The sequence below is a fragment of the Nannobrachium achirus genome (genome assembly GCF_963921795.1).
Source record: "Nannobrachium achirus genome assembly, chromosome: 9".
Taxonomy (NCBI): Eukaryota; Metazoa; Chordata; class Actinopteri; order Myctophiformes; family Myctophidae; genus Nannobrachium; species Nannobrachium achirus.
Genome location: NC_137818.1, coordinates 31,387,513 through 31,414,517, shown reverse-complemented (window position 1 = coordinate 31,414,517; position 27,005 = coordinate 31,387,513). Strand labels below are relative to the sequence as shown.

Below are 27,005 nucleotides of genomic sequence, written 5' to 3'. Positions count from 1 at the left end.
TGTCAAATACATACAGCTAGTGTGTTATGTAGGCTACGCATGTTATAAGACTTGCTGGCTATAATACTATAATACTAAAAAGAGTTTGAATACTTGGAGACGGCCAGGTCGACCGTCTTGTGCATCTGTTTGTCAAAATGAAAATACGCTTGTCCGTTCTGGCTGAGTGCTCAGCATTACGGCTGGGTGCTTGAGCGACAAAGCACTCACGTTATCAGCCCCCCTGCCTCTGATCATTTTTCAGAGCTTCCGTGCCTTTGAAAATTGTTGGAGGTGGGCGCCTGCTGGCCTACCCACAGATATAAAAAGCTAGACGCCTCATTCGCCTCTGCAGTTCATTGGAGCGACGTGCAACAGTTGTAGTCTGGACATCCTGGAAAAACCAAGGGATCGCTCCCAGTCAAAGTGACTACTGGCCAATCACAGCACGTCTTTTTCGGGACTTATGAATCCATCCATTTCCTGATGTTGTGCGGCTGTGCGGAACAGCTGTTCTTACAGGCTGTGTACGCCCCCACCTGCCTCTGATTGGCCTACCAACGTCCGTATGTGTGATGCACGTGGAAGCGATACACACAGATTCCCTTGATCCCCTGATGATGCATATGCACCAGAGCCGAAGGAGGAGTCTACCTTTCTAAGTCTATGGGCCTACCGGTCCAGGCGCATGCCACATAGGCTCTGATGCCTGACAGCGTGTCGTGGGTTCGAGTCCTGTTCCCGACGACCTTTGCTGCGAGTCTCTCCCCATTTCCTGTCAAATCACAATGTGATGACATCACACCGTTGTACTTTACAATACAAACCCCCAAATCAATCCTCCAGTTCTAGGCAACACAGAAGAGGGGGGACATTTTTTTTATTTCCACACAACTCCCCTAAGGTATATTAATGACATAGTTCAATATTGAAAATGGGTGGTCTTCCACTTTAAATAAATGTTTTATGTACGCTTTAGTCTCATGTGTTGAAGCCTAATACAGTAAAAGCACATGCCAATTCCAGTTTCCCTCCTCCTGCTAGATATTTTTTAACATTTACAGGAATGAGACTGATCTTTGTATGGCAACATTCTAATAGCAAAGTATCTCCTCTAGTTCTAGAAAAACAACCAGAACGGTCATGGTAAATGCCAGGACCTTCCCGAGAACTTTTTTTTGCCAGTGCAACAGGAGCCCCTGAGATGATGTGGTAGTCCCAAACATTCCCCAGCTTCTATGCCGCAAAGCCATACCTGCCGGTGTTAACTTTTGAAAATAAGGGAGATTTTCAAACACAATAAGGCCCCCCACTCAAAAGAACCAAAACAAAACACACAATGAATACGCTTTATGTTAGCCTACTAGGCACTAAAGCACTATTGTGTTCTTCAGCCAGCCTTATTTATGTTGAGAATTTCAATTTTTTTTTATACAAACATATCTTTCAGAATTAGTTGTGTTCTCAACATAAATCCATGACTCTTCATAAACCATTATCATTCCAATAGGTGGGAAGGTGCAGTAACAAAATGTGACTGTGTAAATACACCAGACCAGTGCGTTGATCATGACATGCTCTGAAATACAAATTATTAAAATTATAACCCTAACTTTAGCATCAAGGGGAAGGAAGGAAGCCAGGAGAAACACTAAGTTAACCAGAGTGATACCAGGTCATGGCCAATCGAGAGAAAAAGTGTAATTCAATATATTTGAGAGGTGCCAACGGCTCAAACATTTGACCAAGTCTGTCTGTCTCTATGCTATGTAGTACGGCCTCAACAGCTACAATAACTCTGGGTGACCTTACTGACCTTCAAGTGCACTGTTGGGCAGCACAAAAGGCCATTCAAGTGGATGGCAGTGTTCACACTGACAATAAAGATAATACAATGAACGATATAGTTATAGTTATCTTTATATTTATCGTGTCCAGTGGGAATGGCGCTTAAGGCACCGCTCACTCGATTCTTTTGTTGGGATTAGGCACTGTTAAACTTTACTTTTTTGTCTGTGGGATTAATTGGCCTGAAAATATTTAACAAATTGTTGTTTGTGTCATGAGTACATCCAAACGCAAATATTACACAAAAATATAGTGCTGCAATCTCATTCTGAGTGAGGTAGATTTTTCACTGGGAATAAAGAAATCAACCCGTTAATTAATACATTTTAGATTAGGCACTGTTAGTATGTTTGCCTTTGAGCCTTGAGGCATGGGTGTGACCTAATACATTTTAGTCAGGGTTAGGCACTGTTAGTATGGTCACGTTTAGGCATGGGTTTGATTTGATTTATTAATACATTTTAGTCTAGATAATTTCATTAATTGTAGTCCAAGTTTAGCACCGTTAAGGTCTTTACACACCGGAGGCGAATTTGCGAAGCAAATAATTCGCCTTTTTTTCAATGCTAGTCAATGCAAGCTTCCACACCAGCAACAAATTTCCACGGAGCGAAAAAGCGGTTGTTATTATTCGCTCTGGTGTCGAATTCTGCAGACATTCGCAGGGCAGGCGAACTCCTCTCTCCCAATATCAAAGAAAGCTGACTCTACCCAATTTAAAGAGAGAGAGAGAGAGAACATGGTCGACTGACTATCCCATTGCATTGAGAGGGAACAGTGTTTCTCCTATTAGCCGTGTCTCGTCTTGTCGGTGTGTGGCTGCCCTGCTGCCGCCAGGAAGAAATACTCAAGTATGGTTTATGTATGTTTTATATTATAATTTAGTAGCAACTACAGTTTTAAAATAAATAGTTGAGTAAAAATACAATATTTGGATCCGAGATGTAGTGGAGTAGAAGTAAAAGTACTGGAAATTGGACATACTCAACTAAGTACAAATACCTACAGTAGTACTCAAGTAAATGTATTTAGTTGCTTTACACCACTGGCTACTGTTAACTGCAACTGCCTGGAAACCCTTCAGGTGGTGGCCTCTCTGATGTGATGGGTTGTCAGCCCGAAACTATTCGCACCACCATTAACAGTTGGAATATTTCGCATTTTCGGGTCACACCAGGCATGTGTTTGATGCAATTAAAAACATTGCACCTGTGCGAAGTGGCGGTGCTCATTTCGCATGGTATCAAACAAACTATCTCCTTGTATGGGAAGTTCTGTCCGTGACATCAGCTGTGGTGATGTCGGTCTCTGCGTACTTTCTGACCTTACGTCTCATGTGACGTAAGTCTCGTGCTCATACGGACATAGGGATATGGGGACCTACAGTACAGACAAAGCCAGACGTAGGAGCGGTTAACACCGCTCAAAAATACACTGTAGTTGGCACACAGGTAAGGTTCCTGCCCACCATGAAGACTGGTTACACTGTAGTTAACTGGGTTAACATGGATCTATCATTATATTGAGGATGATGTTAAAAATGTACCAAGTAAAAAAAGAAAAAAACACTAAAAGCTCAAGCTAGGGATTTCGCACCCACAAAATACATAAAGGTGTCAACAAAGAACACACTGGGAAGTGTTATGTCAGATTGTTGTTGTTATTGCGACCAAAGGTCTATACCATGAGAAATGTCACAGCTTGTCTTTCTGTGTCAGTCAGTCAGTCAGTCAGTCAGTCAGTCAGTCAGTCAGTCAGTCAGTCAGTCAGTACACATTTTTACAGTCTATTGGTTCACTTGTCACTATGACATCACTCTGATATCATGCTCTGATGTCACTGTGATGTCAGGGGAACCACTCTTAACATGGAACTGAAGAACAATTTAATGGAGACAGCTGAATGTACCAATTGCAATTGAACTTGTTTGCTCTAGCTGAACAAGGGGGATGGATTTATAGTAAGATCTGTTCAATACCGAAAAACTCTGCATTGATACATACAGTATAGTTTATAAATAATCATACATTACAAAAATCCCGGACCATAAAGATAATGGCCTGCTGGCTTTGTCCTAGAGTCAATCTCAGTACAAGGAATGTAACTTTGTACTGTGGGACAGGACGACCATGTTAAATAAAATACACATTCAGATATTTTTTTTGCGAAGCTTGTATACTTCAATCAAAAGCATAATTTGAATGAACTGTTCTAATGTGACATTTATTTTGCCTTTGATTAACTAGAAAATCAATGCATAAGAATCTGGATGTTGCTTTCCATATAATTGCCGCAATTCAATGAAGCATGTTGTAGCAATGGCAATGGACAAGGACATCAAAACCTGTCAAGTTCGGAGATATCCTGTCATATTTTTCCGAGATCCTGAAAAATCATTTTAACAGGAGCCATTTCGTGCAGAAATCTGTAAGACTTCACACTTTATTTCTTTGTATCCAGCACCCATCCATCGTGTATTGAGATGTGAATGTCTTTTGCACTTGACCGTTAGATGTAGTTCAGAGTTGAAGTGCCTGTTATTGCAAATTACATGCAACCTAAAGTATGGCAGTTCTGCGTAAGTATTTCAAATTAAGTATTCATTTAAAATGTTTTGATACTTCCTTGTAGCAGGGCAGTAGCCACTAGCTTTTTGGTTCAGCACTGAGCAGGTTTTACAGCATCTTGGTAAACAGGCCTTCATAATGTAACCATTTTATCAGTACATACATAGTACATACCACAAGCAGCTTTGGTTCATTAGCTCCATCACTCCTCCTCAGCTAGTTTCGTAGTCTCTTTCAACTCTGAGTGAGAAAGGGGAAACAAAAAAAGATATGAACTTCCTCACGTATACCAGGCGTAGACAGAAAGGAAACTGTTTTAACATCCATGAAATGTTAAAAAGGTAAATATTGTCTGTGATCACAGCTATTATTAAAACAACTATTTACATAGTAAGCACTTTTCGAAAGCAAGTCTTTCACAACAACACACACAAGTGTCTATTCAGTTTTTACTCATTAGCTGCACATCAACTTGCAATGACTGATCTGATTGAAGGTTCAGTGTTTTCTCAAGGACACTTTGACGGGAGAGGCTCTCTCCATTCCGACATGTCGCCACTCCGAAATGGACTTCTTATTGTCGGAGTGGCGACACTCCCCATGGGCCTAAGGTTTAGGGTAGGGGTAGAGATAGGGTTAGTGTCGGAATGGAGACATGTCGGAAAGGAGACATGTCGGAGTGGAGAGATGCACCCCTTTGACAGGACGGCCAGAGCAGGAATTGAATTTGTGGTCATTTGCATCGTATAATCAATATACATACATTAACCATTTCCCTCTTTTTGATTTTCCCCTTCTGCAATAAGTGCGGTATTGTCCTCATAGCAGCAGGTTAGCAGCCAGAAAGTATCTGACTTTTTCCTTTTACTGGTCCTTATCCAAAAACTAAAGCAAAAGAGTTGAACTGCTGATCCTGTGCCACTCAGATGTTAGATGGATGAAACAGTGTAAAAAATACTTTTTTTTTTTTTTCAATTCCATGTTCAGGCATAGTAATTGTATCTTTATCCGTCTTCCGTTCTTACTTGATGTGTGGACTGAAAATAATAGACCACCTACTAAACAAATCATCTGAAGTTTGACAACAAGGCTATTTGTCTTTCTCCCACACTGGTAGCTTGCTCAGTCAGTTATGCTCATGCATGCTGAAGTCACGTGAATCAGTACTTATGAACAGAGATGAATAAGATGAACACTTAACTGCTGTGATTGGTCACAGGGCACATTATGAAGGGAATAGTTTAACTTAATATATGCAATAAATAGTGGAAACCAAAATCAGCTTCAAGAGAAACAAGGACTAAATGTTTTTATGGTTGGTGGTGGCAACATTTTGTATACATTTGAAACCCAGAAAATTAGTTTGATTTCAAATTACATGATTAAAATTTCAAATGCTATTTTAGCCCCATATAGAACCTCACCCTCCGCTGGGGATCTGTTGTTAGCTCTGTGGTGAGGTCCTATGGACCCATCCGCCCGCTGTCAAGGAACGGCTCCACGGTAACGGGGAAACCCCTTTCGCAGTCATAAATCCAAAAGTTAAGGGTAGTTTCACGCTCGCCCGCCGAGAACGGTTTTCCTTCCACCGGCACTCGGAAAACAGTTTAAATCGCTTATTTAATCAGCCTGCCATGTTCTCCCATTCAACCCAGCGGCAGTTGCCAGTACTGCTCCCTATTCTGCTACAATGCGAAGGGAGCAGTACTCGCACCTGCCGCCGGGGGCTTTTCCAGATTTAATGAGACGGTGGAAGGAAAACCGTACTCTGCGAGCATGGAACTACCCTTATTTTTTGGATTTATGTCCGCAAAAGGGGTTTTCCCCATCGCCGTGGAGCCATTTCTCGACAGCAGGTGCATGGGTCCATACTCCATAGGACCTCACCACGGAGCTAATAACAGATCGCCAACGGATCGCCAACGGAGCGTGAGGTTCTATAGTGGGGCTAATGCCACTGGAGCTCACTGCTTCCAAATTGGCCCGTGCTGTGGGTTAGTCCTTCAGCTTAGTTGTGGCCCGGTATGAATTAGAATAAGCAAAAGCAATTATGCCAGCCATTGCTACAATGCAGATTGATTCGGGGGCATGCACGTACGGTTTGCCCAGAAAATACCAAAACCCTTCCCCCTTACTTTCATGTCATCACAATGTTCATTGAAGTGTATAAGGTCTCATGTGGAGTGGAGATAACCCACAACCCTGTCATTATTCAAAACTTGCTATACAGCAAGTACTGCTGCTGGATTACATGTCAAGTTCAAACTTAATGGAAGAATCCAACTGCAGTCGTTTTTTTTGGTCCAAAACGTGACCCAAGTCCCAAGATTGTAAGTGACGTTATTTTTTAACATATTTTAGTGGGGCAGCTTGTTTATCTTGTAACGTTATAGACAGCACTTATGCGAGAAGGCAATACACATACATGTTGATATCAGTGCAGCAGCAGCATCATAAAGAATGCAGGGATGCCTTTGCCAGCTTCATCGGTTGTCTGACGTAGTTTGGCTACAGTAATTATTAGCAAGCTTCCATCTCATCACTTTATGCCGGTTATTAATGTTTGCCAACCTCACTACAACACAACAGCATCCATTAAAAGGCGACCCTAACTTGAGTACACGTAACGTTGGCCATAGAAAAGTTACAGAAACTTAACATTAGCTCGTGTTAGATGTACACACAGACATTATGGCGAGCTTCCGTCTGCTCCAAACTGTTGTTAGCTGCTGGGAAAAAGTACTCAAATGTTTTACTTAAGTAAAAGTATCAATACTGCAGTGTAGAAATACTGTTACAAGTAAAGGTCCGGAATTCAAAATGTACTTGACTAAAGGTACAAAAGTATTAAAAAATAGCAGATCTACAAGCTCACAACACGTCGCTACTCGCTATGCGATAGGTTTGAAAAAATGAGGCTTAAGTGGGTTAATATATCTTTAATAGCCTAATATAATCATTTATATCTGCAAAGTGGTAACAGGAAAAGCCGACCTAAAACAAAGTCGACCCAAACTCGTTTCCCAACGGGTCTGTGGCCTTAAGTTAGATGCAAAATAGACAAAAATCTAATCTTTGCTTCTGTGGGTCCCTGGAACAAAATATTTTGCGATGGGGGTCCGTGGCCAAATACATATCATTATGGGGGTCCTTGACATGACAAAGTTTGAGAAACAATGATAGCAACATACGTTTTTTCAGGAAAACTGTTAGGAATTAGAAGACATTTTTAGAATGTGCCTATCAGTGGTTAAGGACCCCCAAAATGTGTTTTTGGCCACGGACCCCCATCTCAAAATATTTTGTTCCACGGATGGACCCCTATCGCAAAATATTTTGTTCCAGGGACCCCCAGAAGCAAAGATTTGATTTCGGTCTATTCTGCATCTAGCTTAAGGCCACAGACCCGTTGGGAAACGAGTTTGGGTCGACTTTGTTTTAGGTCGACCTTTCATGTATTCTGCAAAGTAACTACCGGTAGTAGGCTACCTAAAGTTTTCAAATTGTATTGGAGTAAAACAATCCAAATACAATATTTGGATCCGAGATTAAGTGGAGTAGAAGTAAAAGTATTGGAAATACTCAAGTACAAATACCTCAAAATTTTACTCAAGTACAGTACTTGAGTAAATCTACTTAGTTACTTTACACCACTGCTGCTTACATACAAAAAAAAGTCAAATCCGCAATCTGACACTCATCACCTGGCATTTTCTCAACGCCGGTAACGTTTAGCTAGTTGGTGAGCATGCACATTTAGCAGCACAGTAACACACAGACATAACACGCACATACCAACACATATTGAACTTGAGAGTGTGTGTGGGTGGTGTGTGTGTGTTCGTATGTTAGCTAGCAAGCGGCCAGCAGCACAATGCTCTATCGGTGGAATCATGGCTAAATTAAAAATGGCGGTTTACACAGCAGAATAAGGTCCGGACTTTACCCCTCAAAAGACGACCGCTTTATAGGACATTACACAACATTTTGGGTACAAACTCAAAACAGCAGTTGACTAAGAGAATGAAGGTACACCCTCCAGGGAGTATTGACCAAAACTACAGTCTGGAATACATCTGTCTGCTTACCTCGGATGCGTGTTAATTTCACTTCTCCATCTTGCACTAGCGAGTAGTAGTAGGGCAGTCTAGTTCTCGCGAGAATGACCGCTAACCGGCGCTGGCTGCGTTACCCTGGGCACTCCCTTGTTGCTAAAAAACATAACTAATCGGAATTATCTCATAAGCAGTAGAGCACTGTTTCCCAAACAGTGGGTCAGGACCCAAGTGTGGGCGCTAATTTTTGGTTTCCTACATTTAGTTTTTTATTATTATTTCGGACACAATTGTGGGGGTTAATTTTTGGTTTCCTACATTTTCGTTTTTAATTATTATTTCAAAACATTTTCAAAAAACATTCCCAAAAAAGCATTTTTTATGGGGAAAATAATAATAATAAAAAAAAGAATATATATATATATATATATATAATTATATATATATACCTTTTTTTTCCTTTTCTGTAATTTCAAGAGGTAATCAAAGAAAAATCAAAGAAATTACATAAATTAGAAAACAAACGTTTAAGAAGTAGTGAAAATGGCCCATCTACAAGCTCACAACTCGGCACGAAGCGGCGCGTTGTGAGCTTGTAGATCTGCTGTTTGCACTAGCTTGGGTACCGGGCAAAAGTCTAATTTATCTATTGGGTCACAAGCTAAAACGTTTGTTAACCACTGCAGTAGAGTATTCACTACACATTATCTCTACAGTGGTGTATAAATGTGCACACGAAAAGCACTCGGCACAATGCTTATAGCTTTGAAAAATATACTTTAATTCATCTCGATATGAAAATGTATTCAAACTGAATGAAAACCAGGGGATAAAGATCCGACATTTTAACAACAAATGCAATTTTATCCCAAACTTGACTGGGAAACGTTGCTGTTAGAATAAATTAACAGCTCTGATAGTAATGCTTAGACAAGTCACCACTAAAGTATGGAGTACAATAAAGGAAACAACCCTGAGAATAACTGTGGTCCACACTAATCAGTCAAAAATGATCACTGGAGTGGTTTGTTATTACAGACCCATACTGTGTAGCCACTATAACCTAAGGAATAGCAATTTCATGGGAAGAAATCAAACTGACGTAAAGACTAGATGTGTTTAATACAACATGTTCCCCTTTATATCTTTAGGATGACAGTAAAACTCAGTGAATTCAGTCTTTGAAATGTGTATTATAAGAATATTGGTCAAATAAAAAAGCAAGCAAGCGTATGCATGGAAAACTGTCCATGTTGTCATACTATATTGGCCCTTTAAAATAAAAATCTAATTTTTGGTATGGGGCACTCAAATAATTTCAGTGAAAGAAAAGCAACTTTGCCCAAGGTGTATTTTATCTGTTCCAGGCCGTATTTGTATTTAACACATCATGTTTAACATATACAGTACACTGACAGTGTGTGAATATCAACAGTATTTAAAATAACTAACGGATTAAATCAAACAAGGGCAGTTTGTTTTAGCACAATAAGTTCATTACATATACAATACTACATGACAAACTAAGCATGACATATTTACTGCATACAAAAAAAAAAAAAACATATTACATACCGTTTCCAAATACAGAAATGCATCATTTACAATGTGTTAAGAAAGATTTCAAACAAAGTCTTCTGAACTATAAAAGAAATTAAATTACAACATTTATTTACATATCAATCCAAATACCTAATCCCCACCTTAAATGTCTTCTCATACAGTTAAATCTACAATTTATTTTGATGCTAGGTCGTTCCTAAAACAAAAAAAGCATGTCTCTAGATCTGGCCCATGAACATTGCTCAAACTCGGGATGCAAATCATGATAAACCGAGAGGCTGTCTCTTCAGCTCATTTGACTGTTTTGTTTATCTATATAAATAAATATTTACAATGACTTAAATGAACCAGTAAAAAATAATGAAACAATGAAGATACACTATTATACAGTTATTACATGGCTGACAGAAATGTGGGGAGGAAAGAAAATGACATTTACATACACAGTTGAAGTGCTGACAAAAATTACACAAAGAAAATGAACTATAAGGAGATGGCAGAAATACTATATTAAATAAATATGAATAAATAAATAAAGCATGATGCAATGTCTTCTTGGGAAGAGCAATTTTGGCATCAGCTTAGCACTTTCTATTCAGGTATTAGGCTATTTGTAATAGTTTGCCGACAGCATGATGGACAAAATGAAATCGTTTAAAATGAAATGCAACATGTAGTGCAGTGGACATTTACCACATGCATGAAAACATTTGACAAAATTAAGTTAACAACTGGTGTTCTAATATGTCATCCACCACAATGATATACAGTACGTCACTGAAACGTAAAGAAAACTAAAAACTGGGGGAAATAACTATAAAAACAGTCCAATTAAGACAAAACACTATTTTACCTGACAATAAAATGTTCTTTCCCTTTACAAATTCATAAAAAACATTATAAATTATATAATGTCTAAATATAAACAAACTCAAATAGCCTAAAACCTCAAATGAGTACATACATTTAATGAGCTAGCTAGCCTTATTGGCTAAATATGTGTCTGTAAAATTTGAATTACTACTTATTTTCTTGTTTTATTGTAGCAAAAGATTAGGCTTCTAACTATCAAATTAGGTTTTGTTTGCTGTAGATAACTTAATGTCTCCTCAAAATAAGCAATATGTAATGTGGAAGCACAGTGTCAAAAAGATAATGTGTATGACTTTTAGATGAAATAACTAAATAACTGTAGTACAAAATATAAATCACTATCATCTGAAGCAGTTACTTCCTTGAAGCCATCTATAATAAAAAGCCATTTTCTTCGTTCCCATGTAAAATCTTCAGCCACATTCCCAACACCTCTCACAAGAGAAGCTTGCCATTGCGGTGGATTTTCAGGATTTTTCCAAGTCTCTGTTTTGCAGTCGCAAGTCCTTTCTTTGGACGTTTCCCTGATAAATGAGGGTGGGATGAGAGCAATAAATTAGAAAAGGTGCTGTTGCTAAAATGAGTAACCACTGGTTGACAGACACTATACATACATATCGTCTGAAATTCACTGTTGATGTGTGTAGTCAAGTCCGTTGATATCCATTCATATATATTATCAATAGACATACAGTATATTCATGCATATATTCACTGGTAATAGACTGACTGACTGTACATGTACACTTATTGATATAATGTTGTGTACAAAGTTAATTTAATTCATAAGTGCAGATATCTAGTGTTAAGTCAAACCATTTTATTTAATATATTTTGTATCTGTCCTGATATGGCTCTTGTCTTGACACTATTCTTAGTCTCTTTCCTGTGCATATCCTGTTTTTCACTCTAATAGCTGTTGCTGCTATGACATAGGGGTGGGACGATATAACTCACAATACAATATTTTGATATCTGGTCCTCAATAAGGAGATAATCAATATAATACTGCACACATTTTCACCTATGATAAGTCACAATATCTGTGTAACTGAATAAATAAAAACCAATAAAAAAGGCAAAAAGCAGAAATATTCACATAATTGCCAATTGTACATGAACAACAATTTGCATAGTGCCTCTGTAACATACACCGACAGCAACCTGCCAGCGACCCGTGTTAAATTCTTGGTTCCAGTAAGGCAAGCTTCTAACTTTCTTTATACGAATTCAAATGTAAACTAGAAGCAGTGCTCTTCCGAGCACAGGTCTCCACCAGGTAGCCATTTTGTTCTAAAAAATGTGAAAAGGGTGGAATTGTTTCAGTTCATGATTTGAGGAATTTTGTTCAAAACAGACCAATCCTTCAAACTTTGGAAGGCAATCTTAGCCAATCAGGAAGGAATATGAAAAAGCAAAGATATCCGTCTTGATCACATGACTATAGAGATCATGTGTAGCAAGTTGACTGAAATTTGGATAAAATCTGAAGGAGTCAGATACGTAAGTCGGCCTCCTGGTGGCGCTATATAATGCAAATTTGAAAAATGCAGGGCAAAGGTTTATCTTTAGCCTGTAAGGAGTGTGTGTACAACGTTTTACAGTGATCGGTGTAGTTATAGAAGAAAAAAAAAACACAAATCGGGCTGGTGTAGCACCACAATGAGGCTGATTTTACAATTTTTAAGTGACATGTCTTCTTCTGTCTAGTGGGAACTGGGAATGTGCAAGAAAAATTTGACGGAAATCGCACTCCGTGTTCATGATTTGAGGCATTTTGTTCAAAATGGAGCAGTTCTGCTAACTTTGGAAGGCAATCTTAGCCAATTTAAAAAATGTGGGGCAGAGGTTCGGCTCTGGCACCCAGGGAGTGTGCGTGCCCAGTTTCGCTGCCATCGTGGCAACGGCGCAGGAGATTAGCTGTACACAGACAGGAGAGGACGGACACACGGACACACACGGATGGACAGACAGGGTGCAAAACATAGTCTCCCTATGCCTCGGCTGGTGGAGACAAAAAAAATTATACCTATTACCTAGCATATTTAGTAGTCAATAAACCCAGTGTATTGACAACGTAAGAAAACACGACAACATATCATAGAGATGGGCAATATAATAGATATCGCAATATATTGCATATTTTATTTCCCAATACTGTATCGATACTCCAGGCTGTAGTAATATTTGAGGAAAAAATAAACTCTGTTCCCATACATAGAAACCAATAGTAGAAGTCCAGTCCTGACGTCGCTGTACTATACAGTCGTGGCTAAAAGTATTGGCACCCTTGCATTTGTTTTAAAAAAAACACCACACAATAGTCTAGATTGCGCACAGTGAAGGAACATCAAGATCTCTGGAGATGGACTTGGAGCCTTCAGAATGTTCAGATTGTCCATGTTTGGCTACAATCTGACCTCTGACCTCCTGACTGTGACACAAAACAGCAGAATGGGGGATTTACTCCATTTAAACTGGGTGGATTAGTGGTTACTAAAGAAGTCAACTTCACCGCAGGTGAGTTCCAGGTGAATAGACTGCTTGAAATTCAAGTACAGTGTATTTAAGTATGTATGCAAGTTTCTTTGTAGAATGATCTAGGATTCTGTTCTGTATTTATTCTAGCTTTATGTTGTGTTCCTCTGCGAACCAAATACTGTATGTTGATGCAAAATATGTTTTCATTTGCCAAGCTTCTGGAAGATTTCTTTGTTTTTTTTATTTTTTACAAATGCAAGGGTGCCAATACTTTTAGCCACGACTGTAGCTAGTTCGTTCACCTTCCTGTGATTCATCTCAATATATACTGTATATATTGTGATACAATCGTATCGTGACCCAAATATCGTGATACGTATCGTATCTAGGGGTTCTTGCTAATACCCATTTTCTTGTCCCACCCCTACGATGACAACTGAATTTCTCTGCTTGTATCAATCAATGTTTATCTTATCATTGGCTGTGAAGTGTTAAGCCACCAATGCTTACCTTGACCTGGTCCTGTGGTGCCTTGGTTTGTTACGCCTGAAGGAGTCCCAGCTGATGGAGAGTAAGTGCTGCTGTTCTGAGGAGAAAGTGAAGGTCGCCTAGAAGTGAGGAAAACACCGGGGGCCATGGCTCCACTGCCTCTGGGTCCTCCGGGGCCAAAGGGTCCTGGTCCTGCTGTGTACTCATGGTCCAGCAGGCTGGCAGAGTAATACTCCATTCTCCTGTCTGGGCTGAAGTTTGGTGCAGACTCTGTAGCTGCTGGAGGAGAGGGTGGAGCTGGTTCTACCTGGACAGGAGGTGGGGCTACAGGTGCAGGGGGGCGGGGCTTTTTGGTGTACTTTCTCTTGGCAGGTTTCTGCTGCTCCTAAGTCATAACGGACAAAAACTATTTTGAGTTCAAGTTGAATGCCCCATGAGTTCATAGTTCATACCCATTGCTTGGTTGGTTCAGCTGACATCCTGTCCCTTCAACTCACCTGTTGTGCTAGCTTGGCAGCAGCAGCAGCAAGGCCAGTTTCTACTGATGCTACTCTAGCTCCTTCCCTCGCTGGACGCTCCTGTTTGGGAAGGGTTGGCATCACCCGGGCTACAAAATGCCAACAAAATGTTTAGGGATCAAACCACCACAATCTCAAAACTGATATCTGATTGTATTGTAACCAAGTTGAATACCTTTGGGGCTCCAAGGCGTGTCATCCCAATTTTTCTTCCGTTTCATCCTGGCCTTGTTGGCACGATCCTCCTCATCAGACTCCAAGGATGGGTAAACTGAAAGATATATTTGAGAAATCAAACAAAAGGCTGATCATTAACTAATTGTAAATGTTTTTGCTGTAACCTGTCACAATCAGCAGGCACAAGGAAAGCGTGTGTATGTGCGTGCGTGTTTCCTGTATCCATCATTTTCCCAGTGTTACCAATATGGCAGATGGAAGTGTATATCTGTAGTGACATATGTGGACTGTGAATGTGTTCATGTGTTTTATTCTGTAAACTTGTTTGGAACCATGCACTAACTAATGCATGTTATTTTGAGTACATGTGGCATCAGAAGCAACCAAAAGATTGGTCCCTTTTTATTTTATTTTTTTAAAGTAGACTCAAAGAAATTATAATGTGTGTTCTCACCATAATCTGAGTCTTTGAAACAAGTTCCCAGAGTCTCTTGCTCATCTGGACTGTCATCCTCGCTCAGATGTCGGGCTGGCTTTTTGATGGCCCGTTTCCCAGGCCGCTGCTGAACGGCAGGCTTCTTCTCAGGATTTGACCCCGTCTTTTTTATACCTCCAGTCACCCACACTGCCCTCCCTCCCTTCTCCTTGACCACTCCCAGTCCCTCAGTCAGGCCCCCAGAGATGGAGGTGGGAGATGAGGATGATGACGAGGAGGAGGACGACGAGGAAGGAGGGTTAGCCATGGAGAGCATGCCTTGAATTGCATCTCGGGTACTGGGAGAAGCTGGTGCTTCCTCACTGAGTCAAAGAAAAGACAGCTTGTCAACCAGTATAGTAAAACCATAAAAATGGACAACATAATGGACAATTTGTAGGTGAATTATGCAAGATTTTGAGACAATGTTTTTACTAAAACATGACAATACAGGACATTTATTTTTTTACTCTGAAGAGGTACAATGTTTTAATATACTACACTATCAACATTTTGGTCTTTCCTTCTATGTCCTTAAACATGATTCCTGTGTGCTAGGGGATGAGTGGCCATCATTAAGAACCAACCTGAGTGCAGCAGAGTCCAAGCCTGCCACTTGCTTGCTGGCTTTCAACAAGTCCAGAATGCCTCCAGCTCCACCCTTTACTCCATGGGCTGCCAGTACCTCCTCATCTGTGGTATAGTCCTCCTGATCGGCATAAATGCAATTATCACTGCTGTATGACATTGTTAAAGGACAACTTTGTTTTTTTTACAACAAGGGTTCATATTTTAGATGGTAATTAAAGAAAAGAAAAGGTGAGTAGAAATGTTTTCATTTACTTTGTTCTATTGTTTTAGCACGTTTAGCAATTTTAATTTCAGTGGGTGGGGGCATGCGTACAAGTGGCTAAATATGTCTTTTTAGACACAATAAGCCAGCAATTTCTTTATTAATATTTGCATTAACACTACTAGCCCCCATAAGTCAAATTTGCCCATGAAAGATTGAGGTGCATCTTGGGAATGGGCTTATTCTGTGTAAAAAGACAAATTTAGCATGCCCCCATATAATAAGACATATGGCATTTTCATTTGGATTATATTCATATAATCTCACCTCAATGTCAAAGTCCACCTCTCCTGGCTCTCTGATACGATTGGGGTCAGAGCAGGGTTTGGCTCGGGGAAGTTTCCTAGGAAGACCTGAGAGGATCCAGACATTTTTCATTATTTATACAGTGTTCAGTGGTACTTCAACCAGATTAAATATTACTTTTTAAAGACAAAACATTCACCCATAGCCCATTGTTTGAAAAAAAAAAAAGACTTCACATCATTAAATAAGTTCTCCATAGATCAATTCAAATGTTCATAGTTCTGTCGAGTCATGATTTCCTCTTTACCACTTAGTTTCTTCTTCTTGCTAGATGCTGCAGGCTTGCGTCTTGGCGGCGGAGTTTCGTCAATCTGCAGCTCATCCTCAGATTCGAAGTCAGAGAGGCTGGACCCCTCCATGTCCAGATGCTGGTACTGTCCAGCACTTCCTGCTCCATTACTGCCACCTGAACGGCTTACTTTCTTCCTACAATCAGGGTAAAGATAAGAACATAGCAATGAAATAAAGGTTGAGAAAGAGTGCCACCTATAGTAAGAAAATAATTTGATTTCTGGACTCAAAGCTTACTTACCCTTGAATTTTACCATTGGTCAGTACCAGTTTTAGCTTGCTTTTCTTTAATTTCCCTTCAAACCCATCCAGTGGTAGGTCCAACTAGAGTGCAAGAAAATAGAACTGTGAGCAAACTTTGATATAAGGATCTCCAATAATAATAACAACAATGATAATAAGAATAATGACGACTAGTCATTCTTGGTATCTTCTGTGAAGTCTGCTGAACTCATACCTTGTTTTTGTTTTTTGACTTCCCAGGTTGAAATTTCTTGAGTGTGTGCTTGGTGTGGATCTCAAGGAGGTCCAGTTCTCCTGCCTCTGCCTTGAGTAAAGCCTTCTGACCCTTTTTCTTGGTTACAGGGGGCCCTACACCACCAAGACCATCCTTCGGTTTGGGACCTCGCTTTTTGCCAGGGGGGCGGCCTGAACTCTGAGAGGTGGTCAGTGGAGCTTTGGAGATAGGTGAACCAGGGAATTGAGGTCCAGTGCGGCCAATGTTTTGCTGAAAGATGTCCTTGGAAAAGAGAGAGCGACATTTGATAGAGATCTATGATGAATTCATGTTTAACACTTTTACTGCATGAAAACTGTATGAACACATAAAGTACTTTTACTTGAGTTCTTCTGCCAATTACCTCAACCAGGCGTATCTCCTTGGCCAGGTCTTTTATTAGCTGCTGCGTCTTGATAGAGTCTGGGATCTCCACCTCATGGTCACTCAAAGCCTGGGTGGGAAAAAAATCATAATTTATATCATATGTGACGGCATCATTTCTGGCAAATTGTTATCCAGGGATAGCGGCAAGAGTAATTTTTTAAACGAGGGAAGGAACAAAAGAAAAGAAAGAACTTAAGAGGTAAAAAGAAAGAGTATAGTAGTATACAATCCTCAAATAACCATACCAGTGTTTTTGCATGTTAGCCCAGTTCGTACTGTATACTTTACAATACTGGGGAATCAAACCAATCGTAAAATGACTTTGTTTTGTTCAGTGAGTGTTGAATGTTTGTACCAGTACCTCTAGATACGTCAATAAAGTATTTTAAAATGGCAGCCAAAAAAAAACATTAGAGCCAATATATCAGCAGACCAATAGAACAGCCAAACCCAAATTTGGACTCAAATCAAATAGCTTTTAACTGTATCACACAATGGCAACATAACTTTACCATGTTATGTTGACTTTCATACAGTACTGAAATTAATGGAAACCAATGGCTTCCTGGAAGTTAATATAAAATATATATAATATAAAATATATATAATCAACAGATGGAAAAACACTGGTATGGTCCGTTTCAGTTAACGTGAATCACTGAGCATCACCTCTTTGCGAGTCCAGGTACGGAAGGCATTGTTCAGGGCCTTTGCCCCATGGACCAGGTAAGTAGCAGGATGTCTGCGGTTTTCTCTCAGACCTGCAAGAGAAACCAGCAAAAGAGTTAGTGAGAGGAGAGCACAATCATTTATTCACTAGATAGTAATACAATTCATGGGAAAGCAGTGAGGCCTCTTACCTCTAAATGTATCAAGAAGGTGCTTTCCGACATACCAGCAGACAGTCTCAAAGTTGGGGAATTTGAAAAGGTCTGCTGTACTTAATCTCTTCTCGATTTCATACGCTCTGAGGGTAAAATACAGCAAGTCAACTCAGTGATCAATGGAAACAGCTACAACCAATGAATATCTGTGGATGGATGACTTAAGAAAAGTTCGAAATACTACCAAATATACTGAAAAACAGAACCAGAGGGGACTAACCGTAGCTGCATGTCAATGTTGAGACTGTGCAGGAAATTCCCTCCAAAAGCCACGCAGTCCACTGGAGTCAACACAGCATGAATCCACCCTGGGGGAGACAGAGAGGAGACAACATTTGAGTAACAATACTGCAATAACACTACTGTATATGCCAAACCCAAAATTGCAATTTCAAACCCAAACTAACAACAAACATTCTAGCTTACCTGTTGGGATGAAAAGAGTGTTTCCTTGTTTGACAGAGCACTTATAGCACATGTCAACTTGATCTCCGAAGAACATCTCATTCTGACTCGTTGAGGAGCTCCAACGCTCAAACAGGGTCAAGTTGGCTGGTGTAGGTGAGATCAGGTAGAAGATTTTCTCACCCTGAAGAGTGGCAAGGACACATATACTGTTATTTATGAGAATAAAATCTAAATATCCAATTAATTCAAAGTATTAGACTCATGTACTGTATGTACAAAGACATAATACATTGATTAAATGTTAAATTAATTTTGGAAATAGAATAAGTAATGAATTGTTTTGCTGCATCAAGTTAAACTTTGCTACATCTGAATCTCAAGAGCTGTGTTTTCACCACTTACTCTCAGAACATGATACCAGACTGAGGTGCCTCCAAAGTCAATGTGGAAGTCTGTGTAGCTATCCTTCACTCCCATCAAGCAATACTTCTGCACATTAGGGCGCTCAAACACAGACTCCTCGGGCCAGAGGTTTTCCACCCAAGACAGTTTCCTTACTATCTTTGGAGTTTCTACCAGGTTTGACAGCCTGAAACAGGGACACATTTATTTATTTTACATTATGTTCAAAAGGTTTTTGAACATAAATTTGACAAAAACCTGTAAGTTCACATATATATACACTGTACGTATGACATAACATTCAGATGGTTAACTAGTTGAGCTTGAGAAATTATGTTAAACCAACTTACATTACCCATACAGTAAATGAATGAACTACGTGTCACTGATTTATAATTAACTCCAGATCTCACTATGATGGTTTAGAATGGTTGTGTTAATAAAAATGTGTATTACCATCTCTCACTCATCAATTCTCTTTAGCTCATAGTTGTTAAATCTAAGCGAACCAAATATTTTAAAAAGTAAATATGGTAATAGGGCTAGACCCCAACACTAGAATTAATTATTGTGGTTAATCATTATTCATTACATTATTAGCAGGGAATAAAAATGTGGCATCACGGTGGCATCAAATGATTAATTACATCATCACGAATCCAGAGTTTATTATAGATCAGTGTGATGGGTTCAATAACCAGTTGTACCTAGTCTCAGAAAACTCCAGGCTGATCACATTCAGTACTCTGTCTCTGTTAGGGCGGTTGTAGTATTCCACAAAGTCTCCTAATCGCATCTTCATATCACTTTGACGAGACACATCAATCACATCAATTTCTTTGTCTGCACCTAGGATCAACACAATCATATTTCAGACATGAGCTCATGATACTGCCTAATTTATACGTCAATAACTGATTTTCAAGCAAACAATACAGCAAAGTATAAAGTTGTCTTTAAAAAGATATAATCTGACAAAATGTTTTCTGATCACACACTAGCCTGGGAATCTCAATGGCAACAACATCCTGTCCTCCAGGGAACAATAAAATATGTAATTTAGGACAAAGGTAAAACTCCCAGGCTGATACAGTTGTTACGAAGTGGATTGTTTGAGCCCTCATTGGCATTGTGACCGTGACACGTTGTGAGCTCGGCTTAACAAAAAAAGTGAAAAGGGTTAGTCTTGAGCCATGTGATCTGGCAGCTAGAGGCATACCGATGTAGTGCTCCACATCGTTGACACCAAACGACGAAGGGGGCAAGTTCATGCCAAGGCCATCCCGCCTTAACACCATGACAGGAACACTGAATGAACGCTCCTCTAGAAACTCGACTGTCAGTTGGGCCCCTGAGGGCTTCAGCAGCACCTCATCCGCACTGTCATAAAATAAGTCACACACACACACAGACACAGAAAAAGACACACAGAAGATGTGATTGTGATCATATTTTTCAATTTGTTTTTCACATCATAGTCTGTCATGTCCTGCTCAGTGTTAAGTCCCACTTTGGTATTATATATACAGAAATATATCAAACTAAGGAAGACCAAAGTCACCTGAACACAACTGAGAATTTAAATAGAATTATTTGTGTGAATGATGCCTCAAATGTAAATGTACTTTGGGAAGGTGCGGCTGCGTAGCTCCCTGACGAACTGCGGACTTCCTGTCTTGACAGGCCGACTTGGATCTCTTGCTACACTAAGACCACCATCTGTCTGCTTATTGCCTCCACGGCGCTTACGCACTGCATGGAAGAGAAGGGAAAGAAAATCACATGTACATTGTCAAAGACAGTCCAAAAGTCAAAACAATGCAGCAACCAGCACTTAAGAGTATTAAGCTGGACCATCCAGAAGTGCTGGCTGTACTGTAAAAGACCAAGGAAATACCACATGCAGTATTGCATGAAGGCAAACCCAGAATAAACTATTACTTACTGACAGATGGCCCATGGGACACCTGACAGTTGGGGCAGTGATACAGATCAATCTCTGCAGCTTTGTCCTCCTCCACTCCAACACAACTGCACAAAGAAAATGATCAATTATTACACAATGGAAAGCCAAACAGGTTTATGATTAATTAACTAGGTAAATGTGTTGTATGTACTTTGTGGTTGTCACAATAGTCATGTCAAATTAGGCCTATAACTGATCATGGCAAAAACGGATCGAGTTGAGTTTTTCATAATTCACAACCACTTGTAACACACTAATACAATACATATACAATATAATTTACATCATCAAGTGATGTGTAGTGTAAGGCTAGCCATCAATGTTGTTTTACTTCAGCCAGCAGGTATGGGAGTTGGGGGGGTGCTCTCCATTCCGACAGTGACTTCTTATTGTCGGAGTGGCAACACTTCCATAGAGGTTAGGGATAGGGTTAGTTGTCGGAAAGGAGACATGTCGGAATGGAGATGTGTAACCATGAGAGTTTTTCAATTTTCATCATTGGTCATGTTTTCAAACTCTCCTTGGGTGGTTATGATCTGTGGGAATTATGTGTCTCTGATGTCTTGGTACAGTGGACAGGCAGTTAGGAACTGTAGCTCAGTTTCCACTTAATTTTGTGTGCAGTGTGTGCAAAGTCTGTTTTCTCTAAGGAGCCAGGTATGCCTATGTCGTATATGAGTCTAGCCCCATATAGAACCTCACCCGTCGCTGCATACTGTTGTGCTCCGAGACAAGGTCCTATAAAGGTTTCCCCGTGGGGGGGTCGAACGCCTCCAACGTTGAGGTAGAAAACACTCTTCCCGAAATTGTATCCACAAAGTAAAGGTAGTTCCGAGCTCCCAGACTGTGATAACCTAACCAGGGTCAATAAAACATGAACCAGGGCACGAAACAATCCGTTAAAATCGCTAGTTTTGTCAGCCGGTAATGTTTACAAGCCTGGAAGTTGCAGCCGGAATGGCAGCATTAGCGGCCCCTCTGGTCGAATGTCTGTTCGAATGCAGCGACGGTTGGGGCTACATTCGACCAGAGGGGCCGCTAATGCTGCCATTCCGGCTGCAACTTCCAGGCTTGTAAACATTGCCGGCTGACAAAACTAGCGATTTTAACGGATTGTTTCGTGCCCTGGTTCATGTTTTATTGACCCTGGTTAGGTTATCACAGTCTGGGAGCTCGGAACTACCTTTACTTTGTGGATACAATTTCGGGAAGTGTTTTCTACCTCAACGTTGGAGGCGTTCGACCCCCCCACGGGGAAACCTTTATAGGACCTCGTCTCGGAGCACAACAGTATGCAGCGACGGGTGAGGTTCTATATGGGGCTAATATGAGTCTATACCTAGTCAAGATTTTTCTTTGTTTTGGGTCGGTCACCTTGCTCAGGTATTCTGCCACTGCGTATTCTCTGTTTAGGGCCAAATAGCATTCTAGTTTGCTCTGCTTTTGGGTTGCTTCTCTCCAATGTGTCAGGTAGCTTTCTTTTTGCTGTTTTATAATTTGGTTTAATCCTGTGAGTTTTCTGTCTGGTGGCTCAGCTTGTGTTTGTGTGCAGAGTTCCTAGACCAGTTGGCTGAGGGGGCATCTCTCTAGATGTTCTCTGTGTGTGAGAGCCTTGTTATGGAGTGTATCTGGGTCACTTTCTTTTAGGTGATTATAAAATGTAAATGCTCTCTTTTTTATTTTGATTATGAGTGGATATCATCACACTCACCTCCCATGGAACCAGTCTTGACAAATGTCACACTCTATCATGAAGCGTGTCACATCATATGGCAGGCGACACAGGCAGTACACAGGTACTGATGCCATACTGAGTGTAGGACGGTGCAGATCAGTACGGTCTCAAATACCACTCCAAATAAAATCCAGGACACAGATGTTACGTAATGTGTCAAAGGTGAACCAAGATCCTAGGCAAAGTTGTTAGTGGCCGTGAACCAAGCTGCTCATCCAACCATTGACTTCCAGATTCCCACTCCTGGCAAACATGGCACACAGCATTCACCTGCAAACCTGTTGAAATACAGCAGCACACCATATAGAAGCTGTGAGAAATATGAATGAAAGTTTAATGTTTCAACTATTACTTAGTATGTATACTATGTAAGTTACTCTGAGCCTTGTTTAACGTACAGAAAACCATCTAAATAAGCTCCCGTTCACATACAAATCTAACTGGATAGCGCAAGGTAATCTTTGCAAATTTTAGATGGGTTGCGATAGTAGAGCTGGCTGTCAAATAAACTTTTCACCATTGTCTTATTACGTTACATAAAATCTGACACGCTGATAACTCGCTGGTATTAAGCACACACAAATAAAAACAACCAAACCACCGTTCTGATATCTAGTGTACCCTGCTAGCGAATTAACTAGCTTTAGCGTTCTATTTGTAAACACTGAGTGTTGATACTGCCTGCAGGGCGCTAAAACATTTAGCAAACATGCTAGCGAGCTAGCTATGTTAGGTTACTCAACGTCAGATATCAATGTGAAAATAAAATCTATCTTCTATACTAATACAACATCTTTGCATTTATGTTATACTGTTTCACGTAACAGCAAAAAATATTGCCTAATATGCCCAAAAATGTTTTTTTGGGCTAAGTCGTTTATTAGCAACTTACCATAGCTTGTAAGCTAGCGGTCAGAAGCGGATGAAATCCCTACGACAGCTCGGGGGTCGATGCGGCCTTATCATTCAGGGTAAATTAATCACAACTACTGCCCCCACATCATTGATTAAGAGCTGTGCAATGTCCAAGTATAATGAATCATGTCCAGAAGTGAACCCTGGCCAGGGCAAAATGATGGAATAGACACCTATATAAGCACACTGGCTAGAAATAAATGAGCACATAAACGCATCAGCGCCATTTCAAAGGCAACAGCGCGAGACGTTCGTTCGTCGCTGTCTGTTGTTGAAGGAACAATAAAGTTGCGCTATTCTCGTTATGCACACCGCTAGAGTCCGCTAACGCGCTTTTGGGATCACAGGGCTGCATTCACGCGACGATGTTGCCAAATGTTAATAAGTCCAATGGTTCATCTGTTTTTGGAGCTGTGTGAAACCACACGTGGCTGTGTGGGTCTGTGTGTGTGTCTGTGTGTGTGTGTGTGTGTGTGTGTGTATGTAGCCTGACTTCGGCGCGTAACTAGTGCCGCACCATTTACGCCACTCGCGCAATATATACATCAAAATGTGCGGCTCGGCCGGGAATGGTGTTCTATTACCTTTCGTTCCGATCCGCCTTACCATGCCGACGTAATCGGCAAAAAACGACGCTTAATTGTCCCCATTGACTTATAATGGGACAATGCAAGAAATCACTTTCAAGTATTTTTCTCTCGTAAACCATAGGAGCTACAGTTTCAAACCTCGGAGAGGATATTCATAATGATTTTAAGAATGAATCGAAAAATAATTACATCACTCGGCCTCATGGTGGCGCTATAACGGCCCACTTTACGTTTTGCCCCGTAACTCTTGAACCGTGGATCGGAAAATTAAAATTCTTTTTTCCCTGGATTCCTTGGGTCAAGACGCATCTCAACATATAGACCACGCCCATTTGCGCCAGGATAGATTTTCCGCCATCTTGAATTTTCTCCAAAACACACTTTTTGCTCCTTTTCCTACATATTTTCTTCAAATGTCACAAAAATCGGTACACATGATCTACACACACACACACACACACACACACACACACACACACGCACACACACACACACACACACACACACACACACAGCTCCACTTCACACGGGTGTGATTTTTTTTTACAGTCTATGTTCACCACAGAGCAGTGGTCCTTAAACCTTTTCATGTCAAGGACCCCCAAATTGACACTTAATAGGACCCCCATCTGGAAACACATGCCAGGGACCATAGCCTAAGATTTTTACGGCTTTATAACCATTATAATTTCAAGGACCCTCGTTTGACATGCAATTATTAGGCAGGCTACACTACAGACCCCCATTAATAATGGCATATATCTCCCCAATTTATATTGTAAAAGCAATGTTAATTTAACTCTGAGAGTTGGCATTTGGTTCCATTACAGTCTTAGTTAATGTATAGGCTATGTGGGTCCATTTGGTTCCTAACTATCATTTAGCTGGGGATCCCCTGAAACTCACTCAAGGACCCCTACATTTTGAGAACCACTGGTAACTTCAGAGAGGCCAAACCATATGGGACAAACTAAATATTCGTATTCACTTTTCAATTTCAACCATTTCCCGCGGCGCTGGATATATAATGTAAGGACAGAATAATAACAGTTTTGATGTTTAACTCCATCATTTATTTTGATTAGTTACAAAACATAAATAAAATCAACAGTTGAATTAGTTACAATTTACAGAGGCTAAATCATATGAAACATACTTTTCATTGTCTACGTTTCTCTGTTTAAATATCCTTTAATCATTGGTTCTCAGTCATGCCATTTTTGGTGGTCCCCACATTACATTTTCAATATTTTTCGTATTATTTTCTATGCAGACCAGTAGCCTATACAAGGGTTCAATAATTTACCTTTTACATTGGCCCAGCTGAAATATAATTAATTTCCCAACTGACCAAAACATTCTAAGAATCATCCAAGGGTTTTCTTGGCCCATGAGAGATGTAAAACCAGGGGAGTCCCATATCTATAAACACGGATGAGAACCAGTGATGTCTAGTTTCAAATAACCTCTGATTTATAATGATGAGAACACAATTTTACAATTTTTACAACCCCAGTTCAAAATACAAAAATAATCTTTTTTCCTTTTAGATAACATTTTGGTAACACTTCAAGGACAGGGCAAGTTCCACATTTCATATCATGGATATCATCAAAGCTGTGGCATGTGGTCAACATGTTAGTATTGGACATGACGGCACAGTAACTCACCTCCACTAATAATGAACTACATCTCTGTGAAAATGTGGGTTGTCTCGAAAAACAACATAAATACTGAAAACCATTATGTTAAATTCTAAATTATGTAGTTGTAAAGTTTTACTTTTGAACAACCATAAGCTTAAGCACAAACTGTTCCTCCTCCCACTCTCTTTTTTAAGTGCGTCTCTGACTCACACTTAGCAGTTTCACAAACTGTACAATCTCCTGTTTGCCATGGCACAGAATCTCACAATCATTAATTTCAATGAAACAGAAATGCTGCTTAGACTAGACTAAGGTTTCAAAAGATGTATCAATGCCTGACCATTAATGGCCAAATCTGTATATGGCTAAGTACACTGATAACCCAATAAAACATCAGTAGATGTATTACTCTGTTTCCCTGCATCTATCACATACTAAGTGAATTTAGAATTAGAGGAATGAAATGTTACTGAATCAAGTAAACCATTTGAAGTGTGCGCAAAGCACTTAATCGGTCCACAGTCTGGCTTTTAAAAGAGTCACACACTTTAAACAGCCTATTGTGAATGACAAGTGGTTCTTAACTGAAATAATAAAAGCATCAGCACGATGCTTGACAAAAAGTCAAGTGAGTGGGGCTCACAAAATGCTACTTTAACAACAAATCAGACCTAAAATTAAGACCATTATGGTTCGGCTCTCATTTAGTTTTTACTTTTTAGTTTTTGTTTAAAGGCCTAATCAGTGATGCACATCACAAATTGGTAGCCCCAACACACACACCAAAAAGAATAAAAAATTAAATGCAGTGGAAACTGGAAACATGTTTTTATTCTAGATGATTGAGCTCTTGAAAGAAGGACTAACACTATAGACCAGGGGTCTTCAACGTTTTCAGGCCGGGGACCCCCAAACTGATGGGGAGATGGAGCAGGGACCCCCTACCACCTCGTAAGGTGGGGGGGTCGGGGCTACGACATATTTTTTATTTTAAACATGTACAAGTTACAGCGAGCAGGGTGGGCCGTACCACTACCATTTCTAAACATACTACTTATTAACTGAGAACAAATGTCAATAATATGTCAATAGCAATCATGT

General features: G+C 40.1%; 2 protein-coding genes across 13 annotated transcripts in view; both read right to left on the bottom strand.

Moving 5' to 3' along the window:
• huwe1 (HECT, UBA and WWE domain containing E3 ubiquitin protein ligase 1) overlaps positions 1-8,531 on the bottom strand; it is a 50,192-nt gene extending 41,661 nt beyond the window's left edge. For all 12 annotated transcript variants that reach the window (XM_080733786.1, XM_080733775.1, XM_080733778.1 and 9 more), the window contains exons 1-2: positions 8,483-8,531; positions 4,569-4,634 (exon numbers count right to left, since the gene is read on the bottom strand). The gene's annotated coding sequence lies outside the window, so the exon portion shown is untranslated. The remainder of the gene's footprint in view (positions 1-4,568; positions 4,635-8,482) is intronic.
• A 1,009-nt stretch (positions 8,532-9,540) lies between these two features.
• On the bottom strand, positions 9,541-23,887 carry phf8 (PHD finger protein 8). Its single transcript, XM_080733142.1, has 22 exons — positions 23,646-23,887; positions 22,730-23,031; positions 20,998-21,083; positions 20,678-20,804; positions 20,272-20,432; positions 19,760-19,901; positions 19,053-19,239; positions 18,669-18,831; positions 18,463-18,550; positions 18,219-18,325; positions 18,028-18,119; positions 17,336-17,425; positions 16,933-17,214; positions 16,717-16,799; positions 16,432-16,610; positions 16,146-16,231; positions 15,613-15,734; positions 15,005-15,348; positions 14,549-14,644; positions 14,353-14,462; positions 13,877-14,240; positions 9,541-11,409 (listed from the first exon to the last, which is right to left on the bottom strand). Exons 2-22 carry the CDS (start codon positions 22,825-22,827, stop codon positions 11,321-11,323), a joined length of 3,096 nt encoding a protein of 1,031 aa, XP_080589268.1. The 5' UTR covers positions 22,828-23,031; positions 23,646-23,887; the 3' UTR covers positions 9,541-11,320.
• Between the last annotated feature and the right edge of the window lie 3,118 nt (positions 23,888-27,005).